This window comes from Pan troglodytes, chromosome 16 (genome assembly GCF_028858775.2).
Source record: "Pan troglodytes isolate AG18354 chromosome 16, NHGRI_mPanTro3-v2.0_pri, whole genome shotgun sequence".
Classification (NCBI taxonomy): domain Eukaryota; kingdom Metazoa; phylum Chordata; class Mammalia; order Primates; family Hominidae; genus Pan; species Pan troglodytes.
In genome coordinates this window covers 59,784,927-59,804,729 of record NC_072414.2, presented here as the reverse complement: position 1 = coordinate 59,804,729, position 19,803 = coordinate 59,784,927, and the positions used below count along the sequence as shown (strand labels likewise).

At 47.9% G+C, this 19,803-nt stretch overlaps 2 protein-coding genes across 5 annotated transcripts in view; both read right to left on the bottom strand.

Annotated features, from left to right (window-relative positions):
• SKOR1 (SKI family transcriptional corepressor 1) overlaps positions 1-19,803 on the bottom strand; it is a 104,545-nt gene that overhangs the window by 64,420 nt on the left and 20,322 nt on the right. The window lies entirely within an intron of this gene.
• MAP2K5 (mitogen-activated protein kinase kinase 5) overlaps positions 2,596-19,803 on the bottom strand; it is a 263,443-nt gene continuing 246,235 nt past the window's right edge. For both annotated transcript variants that reach the window (XM_001174814.6, XM_001174812.7), the window contains one exon: positions 2,596-3,064. In XM_001174814.6, coding sequence (XP_001174814.1) covers positions 2,960-3,064 — 105 coding nt within the window. In that variant the 3' untranslated portion in view covers positions 2,596-2,959. The remainder of the gene's footprint in view (positions 3,065-19,803) is intronic.

Here is a 19,803-nt window from a genome sequence, read left to right as displayed (position 1 = left end):
AGACTCAGACAGGAGACGTGCTTTGTTCAAGATCACCCTGAAAGTTGGTCTCCAGGCCAAAGCATGCGTCTGGAGCAGTGTTTCTCAGTGCTGTTGTGGGGCGCTCTGCACCTGTATCCCTGGCGAGCTGGTCAAAGAGATCCTTGACCCGTTCCCAAAGGTACTAACATTATCTTGGCAAACCAGAGTTTGGGAGCCTCTGTGCTAGAGGACAGGGCATGTGTGTGTGTGTACATGTGTGCACATGTGTGCTGTGTGTGTGGAGTTATCAGAGCTGTGGCTAAGAGCAGGGCTCTGGGTCCCAAACAGTGCTTTGCTACTTGTTGGGTGACCTTGGGTAAGTCACCTGGCCTCTCTGTGTTTCAGTTTCTTCATCTGTAAAATGGGCAGAATAATCGTATCACCATCTACCTCCTGGGATCATGGTGGGGATTAAACGAATTGATACAGTGAGCCCTAAGCACACTGCCCAGCAAGGTACCTGCTCACTTTTCCTACCGCCCTTGACTTGGGATTTGGGGCTGACAGGTTTGCTGGATGAATCTTCTCAAAATAAGGATACGCTTTAGTCTGGGTGGTGGCTGATTCACATTCCAAGGTAGTCAGCCCCGTGTGGGAGCCCCTAAGCTTTCCCCACTCTCTGAGCGCCTCTTCCTGAGAAAGTCCATCATGTGCACTGCCCGCAGTTCTCCCTGCCCTGAGCACTGGGCCAGGGTCTTCCTGGCAGGGGTCTCATCCAATTCTGTGACCATCCTAACCCCAGGGAAATGGCAGGTGCTCAGAGAAAGCTGGGAGCCTGTGCCTTGAAAAGCATTACTAAAAAGATGATGAGCCGACTCTGCCCTGGGAAGCACATGATGCCTCACATAGGGTGCCCTTCCATGGGGCACTGGACTGCACATGGGCTGGGAGTCACAGCTCCACAATTTTGGCCATTTGACCCACACACATTTATTGTGCAGAGCTGAGGCCCTGTTCTTTGTACTGGGGATACAGTGTGAAAAAGACTAGAATTTCTGCCCTTGTGGAGACCCCATTCTAATGAAGGGCAGAAGAGGAAGGAGACAGAAGAGAAAATAAGTAAAATTAGTGATGTGTCACACAGTTCTGAATGCAGTAGAGGAAAATGGTGCAAGCAATGGGCACAGGCGGCCCCAGGGCAGGTGCGGGAGGGGTGCGATTTTAGAGTGGTTAAGTAGGTTTCACTGAGATGCCATTTGAGCTGAGACCTGAAGGGTATAGAGGTGAGCCATGTGGATGCATGAGGGAAGCATGCTCCAGGTACCAAATGCAAAGGCCTACATTAGCTGGCATAATACTAGCTGCTAGTAACATATAAAACCCCAATCAAAATAATTGATCCCTAGCTCACTATTTTTATTTATTTTTGAGACAGGGTCTCACTGTCATTCAGGCTGGAGTGCGGTGGTGCCATCACGGCTCATTTAGCCTCAACCTCCTGAGCTCAAGAGATCCTCCCACCTCAGCCTCTCAAGTAGCTGGGACCACAGGCATGTACCACCACACCCTGCTAATTTTTTAAGTTTTGGTAGAGACAGGGTCTCACTATGTTGGCTAAGGCTGGTCTTGAACTCGGGCTGAAGCAATCCTCCCCCCCTCGACCTCCCAAAGTGTTGGGGTTACAGGCAAGAGCCCTTGTGCCTGGCTCCAAACTCACCCTTTATAATAGCACCAATCCCACCCATGAGATGGAAGCCCAGCTGGGCAGTGGCTCCCTAGCAATGCGGTACCCTGTGGAGGGAGTGTGAACCTTCCATGGCTAGACGTCTCTGCTGTGACCCTGGGTGGTTATGTGCCCAGATGTTCAAGGAGCAGCAAGAAGACCAACTGGCTGGAGTCAAGAGAGAATTTTGGGTGATGGAACCAATATTCTTTGAAGGCAAAGACAGCAGGACTGGATGTGGGTGTGAAAAGGGAGTCAAAGCCATGTCCTGGCATTTTGGGGAGTGCCAAATGGCTTGGGCACTGGGAGGATGGAGATGCCATTTACTGACACAGGAAAGCAGTAGGAGGAGGTCTGGGTGGGGTGGGGGATTGGGAATTTGCTTCTGGACGTGTTGAGATGCTATTCAGACCTTCAAGTGGAATCCTGAGCCCCTTGGAGCCTCAGCTCCTCACCTGCAAAATGGGGGTAGCCAGGCTTACCTGGCATGTGGCTGAGGGGATTTCCTGAGAGGTGAGAGGTGGCAGGTGTGGGGTCAAGCGCAGTGAGGGGCAGGGGTGGGGCTGGGGTGGAGAAGGGCCTCTCAGAACAGCCCACTCCCTCCTCAGCCACGCAGGTCAGGTGGATGTGTCTGGCACTCCAGTAAGGAGCTCATGGCGGGGGCCTGAGATCCGGGCCTACTCCTTGCCATGGGACCCATCCCAATGCCTCCGTGCTTCTGTTTCTCATCTGACAGTGGAGCTGTGCTGTGGGCCTCAGCACAACTGCGAGGAGCTAGCAGGAGGCTTGCAGGTGCCTGGGCAGGCAGCAGGCACTGTCACACACATCCCTGCTGAAGTGGAGATCCCACCTGCCCCCAGCCCTGGGGGGGTCACAGACCCCCTGGACCATACAACTCTTATGGCAGAGGCTGTCACAAAGCATTAATACTTTTATTCCCATCAGTGATGCTGACGGGCCTGACCCTTTATAGAGAAAAACATTAGGAAAACAGAAGTGGGCAGGGGCCCTGGGAGCCTCCATTCTCAATGCCCCACCCTTTACCTCTCTGCCAGTGTCAGCGCCTTCAAACCAGAAGGTATGGGGATGGCCTGGTGGGGTGGGCCACACATGGGGCTCCCCAGGCAAGGCCACCTGCTGACAGAGGTGAAGGCGAGGGCAGGGAAGCCAGGGCCCAGCAAAGCTCTTCTGGCACAGGCAGCATACGGAGAAGGGCGACGGGTGGGTTGTTCTCCTTGGTTACTGGTCCTGGGCTTTCAGTGCCCTGCGGCAGCCTCACGGGGGCCCCTGCTGGCTCCGCCTCTCCTCCAGTGCCCGGCACACCCACATGGACACCACGGCGGCATTTCCATCATTGAACTGCACGATGAACGGGTGGCCCTGCGGGGAAGAGGAGGAGGCTGTGACAGGCAGTCCTCGGACTCCCGCGCTCATTGTACTTTCCAGGGCCTGCCCTCAGCCTGGATCTGATCTCTTTCCCCAGTAACCCTGTGAGGTAACGAGGGAGGCTATCAGCTCCATTTCACGGCCTAGATAATTGAGGCCCAGGGACGAGCAGTGACATACTGGTAGTCAGCACCAAGCGTCTGGAGTGCTGGCTGGCACATCTCAGACTCTGCCACCTCTTCCTGAGGCTCACACTAGCCTGGAAGGTGCTTAAGGGCGAGGGCCTGTCTTCGCTGCACACTCTGCCTGGCCCTTCCTCTGCCCGGCCCTTCCTCTGCCCGGCATCACTCGCACGGCCAGTCAGCCAAGGCCTGGCACTGTGTTGCCAGCTTTCCAGTTCAGTTGCTGCCCAGAGACCAAAGAATCATCTCGTCAGAGGCTATGTCAATCCCTTTTAGCTTTCTCCTTTGTCTACAGCTCTCCTATAAAAAGAAGTCACCACCTGCAATTGGAGGGAAGGCAAACATGTCAGGGGAAGGGGGGAGGGGGACGAATGTGCTGGGCTGTGCACAGGATCTCTGGGTTCCTGGTGAGAAGTTCCATTGGGGGCTGGACTCTGGAGGGGCCGGCCCTGTTGCCCTGTGGCCTGCCTCTGGTTCTAACCCACTTATCACACAGGCAGACCAGATTCTATTTAGCCAGTTCTCTTCTCTGCTGTCCTGAAGCACCAAGATTTACATCCACAATCTTAGGGCCTCCTGGGAATTCCCAGGGAAGGTCAGAAAAAAGCAGGGACAACCCCAGGGTTACCAGGCCACAGTCAGAGGTGAAAGGAAAAGTGAAAAGCCTTCTTTTTCTTCCTCTTCACCAAGTGGCTTCTTGCCCAGGAACTTACACCAAGTGGCTTCCTCTCCTACCCAAAACTGTGCAGCTTGCATGGTGAGACTCGGGGAGCCATAGCGAGGAGAGAGAATGGGGGAGATGAGGGCGCCCTGTGCCTGCCCCCAGCTCTTCTCCCTCCCCGTCCAGCGGCCGCTTCCTCGCTCCCCCCAGCTCTCCTCCCTCCAGCTTCCTCAGCCCCTCTTGGGCCTGTCCTCCACCTGCACAGGCTGGGCTTTCAGGGTTGCTTTCCCAGCACACCCCAGCCTTGACTGCAGCCCTAGAGAGGCTGCTTAAAGAGCCGCACGGCCTCGCCACGAGCTCATCACAAAGCCAGGAGGGATGTGGACCCTGGCTGTCCCAACCTCAGCGCCTGCAGGGGCTGTCAAGGACCAGGCCTGGGTAGAGCAGGGGACGGCATGGCCCCTCTGGACCACAGGTCAGACCTGTGGGGGACAGGAGAATGCTCAGGCCGCCTCATCCTAGGCTGATGCAGTGCCCGCCCCCAACCTTCTCATTCGAGGCTGGGAAACCTGCCCTGGGGACACCCTGCGTGGGTCTGTCTCAGAGGCACACAGAGCACTGTCAGAGCTGCGAGGAGGAGGAGGAAACTCGGCTTTGAAGATGCCAAGGCACTCAACCCCGGGCAGGGACCCGCTGAGACTGGGGTGGAGCTAGGCCTGGAGCCCAGCTGGGTACTTCCCATAATCTGCTCATAGCACTCTGGGAGGCTCCTGACACACCTGCAGGACCCCTAAGGGCACAGGGGCCATGGAGGCCAGGCTGGGTGTGGCCCTGTGGATGGCAGAGGTTTGGTCTGGGGCCTGAGCAGGAGAGGCCCAGGAAGGACTGGATTTTGGCTTCCACGTGTTCTCCTCCCCATATATATGCCCACCCCACGGCTGCTTTCCCAAATCGCTGCCTAGACAGAGGAAATCCTTCCCAAAGTCCAAGCGTGCACACTTCCTCTCAGGAGGCTCAGGAGGGGCGACCTCGTGCCCTTCTAAAGAACAAAGGGAGAAGCTGTGCTCACGAGTGACGGGCCCCTCCCCCCACGCCCGGGGTAACACAGTGTCACTTTCCCAGAATGCCGGGTGACTTTGGGGCCCATATGCTCCATCTCTGTTATCATCTGTTCTGGAACAAGCAGAGCGGAACTGCAGGAGGGAGCGTAGAGGCGTTCCTCCACATTCCAGAAGGGCGGATGGCCGCACTGCAGGGAGGCAGTTTGCCCAAGTGCCCTGGTAGGCGAGGGGAGAGGGCTGCTCGGCTGCAGCCATACTCAGCTCCGGTGGAGATGCCGGCCTCTCCTGCCCTCCTCAGCTGGGAGGTGACCTCGTCTCCTGCTGCTGCTGAGGCATGTTGTATCCCCGATACTTTACCCCACCTGCAAGGGAAGCGACCTGGACCCACTGCTTTTGTCCCAAGCCACTGTTGATTGGTTTAGGGTGGTTGCCTGACAGGGAGAATCACAGGGGACAGACATGGAGGGGACCCAGCGTCCTAGGCTGTGCACTGTGGACTTGGTAGCTGCTGGCAGCTGTTCACCACCATTTGACTGGACACAACAGAGAAAGCCAGTGTGCAGGACCCGAGAGCAGGAGGTGCTGTCCAGAGGCAGGCAGGCGGGGGGTCGTGACGGCACTGGAGACCCTGGGGCCATTACACCCAGAGCCTGGCAGCGTCTCTGCCTGCAGGGTCCACACGGTCACAGGATCCTGTGAGGCACCTCACAGGCTGGGGCTGGTTTCTGTTATTTGCAGCCAAAGAAGTGTTAACTCACACAGGTGGGCACAATCACCTCCACTTTACTGATGGAGGCTGCAGGGTCACAGCTGACCTGCCTGAGCTCCCAGACATGGGACTGAACCACAAGTCTGTAACCCAAACCCACTGCCCTGGGCTCTTCCTGGATAGAGGAGGGAGAATCAATATTCAGATTGCAGTTCCCCCTCATCTGGTTTCTACCTTGGCGACTCAGGCCTGCCTAGCCAGAGGTGCAACCAGGGCTGCAGGCTGTAAGCCTAGACCATCCCAGGTCTTGACCTCTATCAGCACTGTCCCCTGGACACACTGGGAGAGTCACTGACTCCCCCTCCTCCCATCAGCCCTGCATGGGATTCAGGGAAAATACACCATGACCCCCATGTTAGAGGAGAGGACACTGAGGCCCAGGGAGGGAAGATAGGGGTTAGGAGCTGGCACTGAGCTCATGTCTCCTGGTTTCTATTCTGGAGTATTCTCGGGGCTGGCCTGGCTCCCCTGGGACCCTGGCAGGTGTGGCTCTCTCCTTCCTCCTAGACTGTAACTGACGCCCTTAACCCTGTGACATGCACAATGCAGGCATTCCTCATGAGTTTAGCAAGCAAACAAAATCTGATGGAGAATTTGGGAGGAAGCACAAAACTCACTTGGCCACCCAGAGGTGCCCGAGTTCCACACAGCCAGATGCCCTAGGCATCTTGGCAAGGCCAGACTCTTAAAGATGGATGGAGATAGCACACTAAATAATACCAAGTCCAGCTGGGAGGTGACCCCATCTCCTTCGTATTACTGATGAGGCACATTGTATCCGTGATGCTTTACACCACTCTGCAAGGGACTGACTTGGACAAGGAGTGCTGTGTGCTAGGCATTTGCCAAAGGTTTGTCCTGATGTGCCCACTGGCTCCCATGCTCACTGTGGCCCACACACAGCTATGCATCTCCATTGTGCTGAAGAGGAAACTGACACTCAGTGTGCAGAACTTGCCCAAGGGCAACCAACCAGGCAGTTGGGCTAGAACCAGAACATGGGTCTCCGACTCCCAACGCCTTGCTCTCCTGTGCCTGCAATCAGACAGCCAACCTCGAGGCTCCTTGCAGTCTCCAGCCCCTGCGGCTGGTCCCTCCCCTGGGCTTGGGTGAAACGTACATCCCTCCCAGGCAGAGGAATCCAGATGCAGGCAAGCTCTTGCAGCCCCATCAGGCTACAAGGAACAATGGAAGCGCGGCATGGTGCAGCTCCCTGGAACCCAGGCACCAATATAGATGCTTGTCAAGAGCATCTTCCACCCACGGTGACCGCCCCAGGCATCTAGGCCTCTGTCCTTCATGAGGAAAGCATGTTAGCACCATTTCTGCACAGCCATGTCTGTGGAACCTGGCAGTGCCAGGCTGGAGCTGCTGAAAGATCTTGCTGGCCTCATCACCAGGCAGTGAGAGCCACTCTCATTCCCTGGATTCTCTCAGGGCCAATTGCAACAATTAAACTGACGAGGGTTGAAGTTATTATAGTCCACAGACTTTGCCACAGAAGATGGAGACACAATGAAGGGAAAAGAACAGGGCTGCCAGAGGCAGGATGACTCCAAAAGTGGGACACAGGGGAGAGTCGGGGAGGTGCTGGCATCACCTGGGCAGACACCCTCACCAACAGGGCTGAGAAGCACAATGAGGGACATTGGTGAAAATATCATAGTCATGAAGATGAATTGTGGTTGCTCACCGCTCCCTCTCATGAAGATGAACTGTGGTTGCTCACCGCTCCCTCCTCCACCTGGGCATTAGTCAGTGTGTCACTAGTTTGACTCTTCGCCTCTGTACTAACGTCCCTAATTCCTGGCCACATGTTCCACTGTGCTGAGATGCCTTCCTGATGGACTGACAGCAGGACACCCCCGGGCCCCTCCCACGTGGAGGCAGGGGGCAGGGCTTGGTGTGCTCATCGTGTGGGCAAGAATGGAGGCTCCGAGCCTGCCGCAGTGTGTGGGTGCTGCCTGAGGCCTGTGGGGCTGGACTTCCAGTCCAGTGCTCATTTAATGACACCTCGCTGTCTGCCCTTAGTTGGGCTTTGAGCTTCTTCTGAAATAGGAATGTACCTATTTGGGGTCCCCATACTTTCATCTCTTTCTATAACTTTCTAGAGAATATAATGCATTTGAATAATTTAATAACTTGCTGGTGTGGCTGCAGGGCCTGGTGCAATGCCTGCATGTGGTATGCCCTCATGAAAAGGTGACTTCTATATTCTGTATGTATACATCTACTTACTGAGCACTTGCTGTGTACAGGCATTGGCTGAATGCCTTACATCTGACCACAGCTCTCCTGAACCCTCCCGGCACCCCCATTTTATAAAGGAAACTAAAGCTCTAGGAAGCTTGATATTATGTGGCAAGGTCATGGAGAAAGTGGCAGAGTTAGAGTTTAAACCCAGGACACTCTTCTACCATGGAAGACACCACACTGCCTGCCTACTGGTGGTGTCTCTCTGGGGAGATGGCTCCATAAGCTGTGGCTGCTCTAGACATTTGGTGGCTCTCTGGACCACAGGACTGCTCTGCCTCAGGGTGAGCACCAAGCACATCCTCTCCCACCAAGGATGCTGCATGGGATAGGAGGCCAAGGACTCATGAACCTGTTGAAGCAGTAAGCCTGGCCTAGTAAAGACTCCAACAAGCTGCTGTTGGGACAGGGCAGCCCTGTGATCAGGTGACTGCCCTGTAAATGGTGATTTGAGAGGCCGAAGGGACCTCCACATGCCAACCCACTGCCCATCCCTTTGCCTTTCGTTGCTGGACCTGTGAGCCTTGCTTGAAGGCTCTATGCATCTCCCTTTAGGATTCCAGCCCGCTTGGCTGTGATAACACTTCTGTCCCTTCTCACACTAATGGAGTGTTAGGACTAGATGGGATCTCACAATCCAGCGGAGCCATAGGGTGTGAGGTGCTTTGGGGGCTCTGCAGCGGTTTCAAATTCTGTTAAGAAAATTTTTAGCTACAGTTTTAAAAATGGATTTAAAAAAATAACATACACCCAACTATGGTCAAAGGGTTACACTGAATACTGGTGATCTGTTACCTTGTACTGTGGTGTTACTTTTTGCAGCTTTTAGAGTCCGCTTATTAGATCTGTGCATATTATTCAACTTCTTACATGGCAAGCATGGGCTAGGAGGGCTGCTGTGGTGCACTGGTCATTTGAAAAAAGACGTCCACTTAGGATGTACACATGCATGTGTAAAGCTGTGTAAGTGCACCAAAGCCCAGGTACACTGAGCCCCATCACGTACATCGGGGTGGGGGATGCAGTGTGGTCCATGGCTCTGAGTTTCTGATGGTGTCAGTTCCCATAAGGTTTGAGTACCATTTGTCTGACCAATATATTTACCATAAACGATTCATATGAACAATTGGTCATCGCTGTCAGTGGCTAACTGTAAAATAAAACATTTCTGCTATTCCTTTGTTAAGCATCTACATTGGTTTGATGGATGCCTAAGTTGGGAAGGCAACTTAGGTGAGTGAGGATTTCCTTGACACTGTGCTGAGACAATATGCAGAAATAAGCTGTGTGTAGATATGAGATTGCCACTGGCCCTTGTGACCCTGGCTCTCAGAATTTTTTGTCCTTTAAGTCTCATGGATGACTTTAAAAAGAAGTGTCTACAATAGATACTAATACATTCATGCTAAAAAAAAAAAAAACCCCACTTCTCCATTAATATTGAAGTCTTGCATTAATTTTACATAATAAAACATGTTCCACTGTTAAAGTTTTAAAGCTACCAATCTAATCCCCGGAGAAAACTTCAGATTAGAGAACTTAAAAAATTTATGGGAGGATGCACAGATTTCCACTGTCTGCTGAATTGCTGACAAGTGGCAGGATAGTGGGCAGCCTGATAATATTAATTACATGAGATAATAAATCATAACTATCCCTGGGGCCAACTCTTCCTTCCAGGCTGGGCGTGGCCAGGCTAATCAACAGGAATGGCCAGGGAAGGAGAGGACCTGATAAGTGACTCAGCAAGAGGAAGCCAAAGCATCACAATAACAATCCCCCCCACTGCCCCCCACTCTGCGTGGAGTGACAGCAAGGGCCCCTGGCTAAGAGTCGGTCAGCCTTCCCCTGGCCATCCCACTAGGGCCTCGCCTATAAAAGAGATAATACTAAAGAGTGGAGGGGGCCTCCCTTCCCCTGGCTTCATTCTATATGGAAGTACTGCTGCTGTTGTAACACTCCTGAGCCTTGTCCCCAGGGAGGGAGTGGCAACATTGGGTGGGTGGGCCCACTGGGCAGATCTGTCTGGCCTGCCATCTCATGCTGAGCCTCCAGGCAGGCTCTAAGCCTGCGGGAGGCCTGCAGTTGTTCACCTCTGCGTAGCAAGGCCACTGGGGCCACACTTGTAAATACATCCTCCAATCCAGATTTGTATAGAAGTAAAGCTGATACTTTCTCTCCATCATTTCTGGGTCTCATCTGTCAGCTGGTTTTGAACACAGGGCAGCTGTCTGCAGCTTCCTCACCCACACCAAATACCACCTGCTCTCTCTTCCTCCCGGAGTGGGTTGTAAGGACCAAATGAAGTCACCTGACCCTGGGGTGGTGCTTCACAGATATACTCTGGGCAGGTGAGGGTTATTCCTCCACACAGAGCACAGGTCCTGCACTTGAGGGCACAGGGGTGAGAGGAGGTGCTTGCACCAAAGATGTGGAGTCTTCCTGTCCACACAGCGAGCATACCTGGGCAAATGCCACGAATGCAGAGCTTTCCACACAAGGCATTTGTTCTGAGAACATGCTTTCTTGGCCTCTGATTTATTATTTTTATTATTTTTTTATTTTGAGACGGAGTCTCGCTCTGTCGCCCAGGCTGGAGGGCAGTGGCGCGATCTCGGCTCACTGCAACCTCCGCCTCCCAGGTTCAAGCAATTCTCCTGCCTCAGCCTCCTGAGTAGCTGGGATTACAGGTGCCCGCCACCACGCCCAGCTAATTTTTGTATTTTTAGTAGAGATGGGGTTTCACCGTGTTGGTCAGGCTGGTCTTGAACCCCTGACCTCGTGATGCACCTGCTTTGGCCTCCCAAAGTGCTGGGATTACAGGCGTGAGCCACCGTGCCCGGCCGTCTTGGCCTCTGATTTCTAAAGCTTTTCCATATTTGGGGGTGGGGGTTCCTTGCCAGCCCTTCATTTCCTTTTAAGACCTGGGAAGTGGTATGCAGCTGTGACATGTCATTTCAATCAACCTTCCTGAGTTTATTCTTCATAATTACTATAGAAATAGATGTTTTTCCCCAAATATTCAATTATTAGCAGCAAACTGCTTACCTCTAGCCATCCTAGACAGTACGCAGGCACCTAAGAGGGTCAAGGAGCTCTCCACTTTTCATCTGAGCAGATCTATGTGTTTCTACACAGAGTAATAGGCCAGAAATGGACCACTGGGAGAAAAAAAATGTTTCCAGAGGTGTCTGTGAGTCATTCTAGGGCCTGTACTTACAGAGCAGCCGCAGGACCAGTGTTGTATGGTGTTGGATGGGGCACAGGACGACTCCAGTGGGCCATGGTGAGGTGGCTAGACACTTGGGGTGCCGACACTCATGAGTTTGTCGGAGGAAGCTGATCCTTGTGAATGGCAGAATTGTGCCACTGGCCTGTTTAAAGGGGGCTGTGGTGGCTGCTCTGGCAGGGGCCTTGGATAGGACTGGGCAGGCTGTACAGTGGGGGATATGCTGGCTGCCTCCGGCAGTTTTGGGCCACGCAGATGCCCAGAGGGATCAGGAGGGAGGATGCCAGAGGAGAATGGACATCTGCTCCAGATGATACTGAGGACTCACCCCTGAAAGGTGGAGTCTGCAGCATGTCCACACCGTGAATATGGGGCCAGTGACAAGTGTCTAGATATTCAAGGTTTGTCTCTGGGGGTGATTGATGGCTGTGTGGTGATGGAGGTTTAAAGACACAATGCTCAGAAGGATGGATTCTCCCTTGTCCTCTGCTTTCCTTACCTCTTGAGTAAGAAAACATTTTAGGCCGGGCATGGTGGCTCATGCCTGTAATTCCAGCACTTTGGGAGGCTGAAGCGGGTGGATCACCTGAGCTCAGGAGTTCGAGACCAGCCTGACCAATACGGTGAAACCCCGTCTCTACTAAAAATACAAAAATTATCCAGGTGTGGTGGCGCATGCCTGTAATCCTAGCTACTCCAGAGGCTGAGGCTGGAGAACTGCTTGAACCCAGGAGGCAGAGGTTGCAGTGAGCCGAGATCACGCCACTGCACTCCAGCCTGGGCCACAGGGTGAGACTCTGTCTCAAAAAAAAAGAACCAATGAAAGATGTGAATTCTCAAATTTAAAAAAACACAGTGATTTCCAAGTAAAATAAATATAAAATCTATACCTAGAAAAACTATAGTGAAAATGCAAGCACCAAAGAGAAACACATATTGCCTAGAAAGGGTAGCAATTTGGCAGTCAGGAGATTCTTACCACCAACAGTAGAAGTTAGAGGGCAACAGAATATCTCCAAGGTACTCGGGAGAAATTATCCACTTAAGCTTCTAAACCCAATTAAACTCACAATCAAGAGTTAGGGCAAAGGGAAGCCAATCCTAGAACAAAAACTCAGACTGTTTTACCATTCACAGACCATACTGACACAACTCTTGATGTACTTCAGAAAGGAAAAGAAACCTCCGAAGGAATACAATCACAATGAGAAGTAACTGGCAAGCATGTGGATAAATCTGAACAAGCAGTAACTATATATAAAGCCACAACTGCAGTAATGATTTTTAAGATCTAAAAACAAGGGGACAATGAAATTCTGGACTGTGATAACATGTAAAAAGGGAGTGATCAGAAACTCTAAAACCCTGAAGTCTGGGGGAAAAGGGGCTGTGGTAAGGACTGCTAGTTGCCCCCTGGTATCCATTCTCCCTTTCTTCATTGTGGTAAGAGTTCTTATTTTAGCAGGAAACACTGTCACCTAGCAGAGCAACAGCACTCCCAGCCTCCCTGGGGGTCAGTTTTGGCCAACGCCATGTGAACAGATACAATGTGTGCCGGTTCCTAGAAATTCTGTCCTTAAAAGAAGAGGCAAGCATTTCCACACCCTTTCCTCCTTTCCTGCTGGCTGGAGCTTGAATGTCCCTTAAGCAGCTGCCAGATCAGTCTGGACACCCCACTTCCTGTCTGTTTTAACATGAGTGAGAAATACCCTCCTGTCTTGTTTAAGCTACTATTTGTTTTTTATTATATATAATTGAAGCTAACTTAGGGATAAGCAATTAGAGGCCAGAAAGAGAATATGATTTCCAAACCAATGTAAAACTAAATGTGAAGGAAAAAACCGGATATGTTAAATAGTTTGGATATTTGACCTCACTCAAATCACATGTTGAAATGTAATCACCAATGTTGGGGATGGGGCCTGGTAGGAGGTGACTGGAACAGGAGGTGGAGTTCTCAAGAATGGAGTGAGTTCTCACGAGATCTGATCCTTTAAAAGTGTGTGGCACCTCCCCACTACCCACTGTCTCTCTTGCCTATGTTTTTGCCATGTGATGTGCCAGCTCCCCTCTTGCCTTCTGCCATGATTTTAAACTTCCTGATGCCTTATCAGAAGCTGAGCAGATGCCCTGAGCCATGCTTCCTGTACAGCCTGCAGAACTGTGAGCCAACTAAATCACTTTTCAGGCTACTCAGTCTCAGGTGTTTCTTTGTAGCAATGCAAGAATGGCCTAAAGAAACCTTACTGCAATACAATGGACAAAGAAGAAAAAAGAAATCAAAAAAGTAGAGAGAAAGTACAAAATAGGACTGTACAAAAAAACTCAAGTATATCAATAAACAATAAATATAAATGATTAATCAATTAATAGAGCCTTAGTTAAAATTTAAAACATCAACAACAAAATGCAGAGATTCATGTAAAAGAGCACAGAAGTAAAGGATAATCAAACATAGCAAATACTAACCAAAAGAAGATGGCATAGCTATATTAATATCAACAAAAAATAAAATTTAAAGGAAAATATATTAGAGATAGAATCACCTCATAAAGACAAAAGAAATACTTTGAAATGAAGACACAATATTTTGACATATGCAACTTAACGTTACTGCCTTAAAACATATAAAGCAAAAATGGACAGGAATGCAAGGAGAAACAGACACAGACACAATAGTAGTGGGAGATTTTAGCATACCTCTCTTAGAAATTGATAGATAATGCAGGTAGGAAATTAGTACAGCCACGAAATATTTGAGAAACACAATAAAGTTGATCTAAAGGATGTCTATAGGACATTGCATTCAACAATTAGAGAATATATACTTTTTTCAAGCAAAGAGAGAACACTGGGGGGAAAAACCAAATGACCATGTTCTAAGGGAGTCTAAACAAGTAACAAAGATCTGATGTTATACATAGCATGCTCTCTGACCACAGTGGATTAAAATTAGGTAATAACCACAAGATAACAAAACATCTTTCACTACTTGGAGATAAAAAATACTTCTAAATAATTTGGTGTAAAAAAGTCCTAATTGAAATTGAAAATTACTTAGAATTGAAGGACAATGAAAACACTGCATGTAAATACTTGTTGGATGCAGCTAAAGCAATATTAGCAGGCAAGTTCATAGCTTTATAGGCATATATTAGGAAAAAATATTGAAAATGTATGAGCTAAGTGTTTAATACATTATAAAAAGAACAAAAAGCATAGCTAAAGAAATCATAAGATGGCAAATAATAAAGAACATGAAGGAATTAAATAGAAAGATGTCATGAAGATGATCAAAATTGGTAGACAGAAAACAAGTAAATATCAAGAAGGGAAAAAAGACACATAACCACAAATCCAGTCAAAATTGAAAAATAAGGGGCTACCATACGAATGATATGAAGCCAACATTTGAAAAATGCTGAGAGTGACGACTCACAACAGCAGAAAGGGAGTGTGAGATGATGAGAAGTGGAGAAGTGATAATGGTGGTGGCTGGCAAGGTGCCAATGAGCACTGACAAAACATCACCCCCCGCGGGGGCATCAGAGGTTTCAGAGTCCTATCATCATAGTTTTAACTTTTCAAAGCATTTCATATCTATTGTCTCATCTTATTTCAAGAAGCAGCCAATTAAGTAAAGGCTGCTACCCCTTTAAAATCATAGTAACAGTTTTTCTAGTTCCTTAACAGGGAGAAACAAACCATTTACACAAAGACTGAGCCAAAGTGGAAAATTTTTGCTGCTATCAAATCAACAAAAAATACAGAGGAAAAAATTGCTAGACACTGGACATCAAAACATCAAAACTTTGGGTAAATGTAAATAACGCTAAATGAAGTATCGTCTTTTTTTTTTTTTTTTTCAGCTGTGATGTTCCAGAGTTATCCGACCCTCAGTGGAATGGGCTGCTGAGGGTCAGGAGTGCAGGGAGCTGGCTGGGGAAAATTTGGAAGAAGAGCGTAACAAAGGTCAAAGTCATCAGACCTAGTCTAGTTTTCTACAGGATTGAAAATTACCAATTATTCTCAAGTTTCTGCTATTAGCGACCAATGTTTTCCATCTGAAACAGACCCCTCCTTTTTTAAAAAAGGAAATGCACAAAAAGGAAGCAAACTCTTTGAAAATTCTGATTGTTTTGCATCCCAGCAGCAAATAAAAATCATCAATAGAACTCACTCTTAGCCTTGAGCAATATTTTCTAAAACAAAACACAAAGAACCTGTGGTATTTAACTATTCTGTTATTGATTTACTGTGGTTTCCAAGGTAATGTTGAAGAAAATTAAATGTACAGATGCCTGAAATGCGTTTTTGATGGTGGTGACTGGTGTGACCTGCATTTTCCAAGGTGGTGTCACTGGTCATGGGCAGAATGAATGACTGAGGGAGCACACTTTGGTTACAAATAAGCTGGCCACCTTCACTGCAGAGCCTCATGAAACCAAAGTCTATTTCCACTGTTAAGAAAGACAAGTTATTCAGTTGCAAGCTTCCTTCTAATGGTAGCTGTGTCTATTTTACCGAGGGTCTTTAATTCAATAAGATTCACTATGGATGTGTGGAGCGGTTTCTATGTGCCTAGATCTAAGTCTGGTTTTAGAACCTAAGGACTTTCCCTGGCACATTCATGACTCTTTGGTCCTCTCAGAAAATAAAACCTCAACAGTTTGAAGTCCACCTTAATTACTGATTCAAGATCAAAATAATCATATTGCTTCAAACTTGGACATTTATATACAACGTGATCAAAGAGTATATTTTCTATACAGTGAAATGGCCAGTTTCCAAATCTACGGGCACTTTACAATCTATAGACCACTATACTTTGACACCCTTATCTCAGACTAAGAATATGGAAGTTAAACTAGAACTTGAACATTTTAATTTTAGGTAGTCCCTCAAGCTTTTCCTTAAGCCAGCTTTCTTGTATTTTAGACTTGATTCTAACAAGCTTAGTATCTGATTTCCCAATTAAAAGCACAAGAGAAACAGCCAAATAGAAGAAGAAGACAAAGGTCTGTTAAAGGGAGGAACAAGAACAGCAGCAAGAAATGACATCTACTAGCAAAACTATACAACAAAAACAAAAAACCAGCTTGGGGTCAACCAGCCTAGGGACAAATGGCCCTACTCGTGTCAATATCAGGAGATACTGGTATAGAACATGGCAAATAGACAATGTCCATAATAATGAGCTAAAGAATTTTTTGTTTTTTTTTAGAGATGAGGTCTCACAGTGTTGCCCTGACTGGAGCACAGTGGCTATTCACAAGCACAATCACTCCGCACTACACCTTTGAACTCCTGGGCTCAGATGATCCTGTTTCAGTTTCCCGAGTAGCTGGAAGTAAATTTAACTTTTTAAAAAATTAAATCCTGATGCATGTAATCTGTTTAAGAGGATAGAGAAGTGTTATAACACATTTAAGACCTCTTGCTTGTAATTTTTTAAAGTTTGATTTTATAAAGAATACACTACAGTTATCTGAATAATTTTCTTACATGGAGCAGCTCATCCACCTATGATGTTGCCATGTGAGTTTTAGAAAATCCATATTAAACACAATGAAGGCTCTCACTTTGCCCACTTTTCTGTAAAGTTTGCCATGAAGCATCATGTGATCTCACAGGGACAGACAAGCTTGCCGATCCTCTGAATTCATTAAAGACATACGGGGCCGCTTTGGGCCCAAGTTTACCTTGGCTTCTTTGCAGAGAGTTTGATTACTTTTAAGATTTATGGTCAAAGCGGGGGGCGGAAAAGAAATATCTCACAGAGCAGATTTACAACTTCATCTTGATTTTTAATACCATTAGGGATGACATCCAATGACATAATCTTGGAATGACTGCAGGGTGACTCAGAAACTCAGTGGGAAGTTTTATATTTTAGGGTCTGGAGCATTTTGTAGTTGCAAGGTCAGGTAGGAAAGGACCAGGGAAATGAGCCAGAGAGACGGTCAGAGAGTGAGTGTCAGCTGGTTTAATTTTCTGTGTCAACCCCGAAAATTAGATAAACAATGACAAACCAGGCTTTTTAAATGAACTTGTCACTTCTGGTTTTCTTGATACAGAGCAACATTTTTCAAGTCCTGGTAGCCCCAAAGACAGATTTAACCCCTGAGAGGTGTATCCAAGTGTTTCAAAGTCCTCGCATCTGAAAATAAAAGGTTTAGTCTAACCCTATACCCCTTAAGAGAAAAACTAATTATCCTTGAAATTTAAATACTCTTCTCATAACAATTAAGGGGACTTTGCCTAGAGCCAGAAGGTCCAGTCTTTTGTAGGAGGGTCTTAGCAACGTCCTAGTTTTTTTCTTTCCACCAGACCAACTCAACCCTTCAACACAGTTCCTTTGATCTTAACCTCCTTTTGCAAACCTGACCTCCAACCACTGTTCTAAGCAATACTGTCCACATTGAGCAGGTATTGGCTCTCTTCTCACCAATGCAGGTGAGCAGAGACCTGGCCCTGCCCCTCCTCTGCCTGGTGCTCTGTCGTTATGAAGAGGTAGGAGGTAAGAATTGCCCTGACTTTTATATGCTTTGTGCTATTTTAAGTCTTTGTTGCAGCCATGACATTCTCCCTGGTGGTGAGGGGAACAGATCAGTGAATCTTCCTAATAGCTGCTCCTACTGCCTTTGCTGTAAGGATATTTATTTAAAGACAACCCAGTTTGAATGTGTTGATTTGGAGAGAGAAATGCTTATATTTACTGATACCAGCATTTGAGTAGTGGTTTTCATTCTACAACCGGCTTTCAAGCTCATTATCTTATTTCAGTGTCACAACAACCCCATAAAGCAGCTGGATGGCATTACTGTTACTTCCTTCAATTTGTGGATTTGGCCAAGGTAGAGCTGGGATTTGCACTGGATGTCAGCTCCCAAACCTGTGCCTTTTGTGATGATGTGCAATATAATAGCAGCCAGTTGTGAGCACTTACCCTGTGCCAGGTGCTCATTAGGTGCTTTCATTTACATTAGTTCATGTGATCTCCAAAAGCCCTATCAGAAAGTAAATGATAACCTATTTTATAAACAAGGACACTGCACTCTAAGATGGTAATGATGCCTGAGCCCAAGTTTCTTGAGGTTCTTGGCCTTCACAGGTCAGTCTTTCCCCACACTCCACAAGTGGTCAAAACAAGCCCCTGCATAACAAAGTCAGAGTCTGCCCTAGAGAAAATATGAAACAGGTGATTTGAAGTCCTTTGATCCTTCAGTCTGCCTCATCCCTCAACTCCAATGCCCCTTTTCCTGTTTAATGCAGAAGAGTCTCCTCTTCCAAAGCTTCAAAATCATCTTATGCCAGCTAACTGCTGACATTAAGCCAATTCACAGGAAAGTATGAATAACTTAAGAAGGGCACTAGGGCCATGTGCATTTGAAAAGAAGATGCTTGGCTCCTGCCCAGCTGCAGCTCGGATGTCTCACAGGTGGACTATTCATGGCGTGAGGAGCTCTCTCTGGGTAGACAGGTAATAATTTACCTGTGGTTTCCAGGAGTCCTATGGATTTCATTCTCTACAACACAGCTTATTCCCCCTAGCTCTGACTCGTCTTCTGTAAAATATGGAGAACAGCATCAACCTCACAGGACAGTGTGTGTGAAATTCCTAGCCCAGAGGCAGTTCCATAGTCATAACTATCAGTGGCCTAAATTTTGCAGTACTTATCATACTCCTTTTCTAAGGAAACTTTTATAACACCTAACATATGTTCAGCACTAAGTGTGGCAGACATTAGGACACAGGTTTTTTGTTTGTTTGTTTGTTTATTTTTATGTGACTGGCTCTCCTGACAGCTGCAGTAGAGAATTAAAGGCTGCTCTCCACATCTTAAGGACCCTCACCACTCAGTAAGCAGCCCCTCCTCTGAGCCTCAGCCCTAAAGACCCAACTTGCTCCCCATTTAAAACAAGAATGAGCAGACTTCTGGGTTTAGAATTCCATGTAACTAAACCACAAAATAGAAAAAAGGAATCCCAACTGTTGCACTTGTGCACAGCCTATAGACAAGACGGCAGTGCCCTCAGACAGCATTTCAAATACAGTTTATTAGTGTGTGATATGAAAAGGGTATTTTTATTGCATGATATAATGCAATGGGACCTTGGGCGCTCTGTGGAAAGACCTCACACTCAGAAGTGTAATGAACCCGTAGTCCCAAAAACATTATACTGTACATTAACCTATCATTAATGGCACATTAGGGCTAGGGGCATTGCACGCTTGCTGGTCAGGGCTCCATCAGGACAGTGTTGAGAAAACCACACAGTCTTCCCAGGCTTAAAACAAATAGAAAAAATAAATATTCCTGATGTCTACAGGCTGCTTTAAAGGAAGTTCAATCCAGCTCTGCCTTGCAATTTCCAAGCCTGCTTTTTTAAGAGTGGAAGAAAGATACACAACCAAACAAAGGGAAAAGAAAACGACTCTCTTGTAGTTTACCCCCAGCTATTGGCTATTCAACCTCAATGTTGCTCGACAAGGTCATGAGCAAATAGCACCTTGGTAGTGTAAAAGCTGCTCAAAGGACACTCGGGCCTGGACCACAGACTGCAGAAGTGGGAA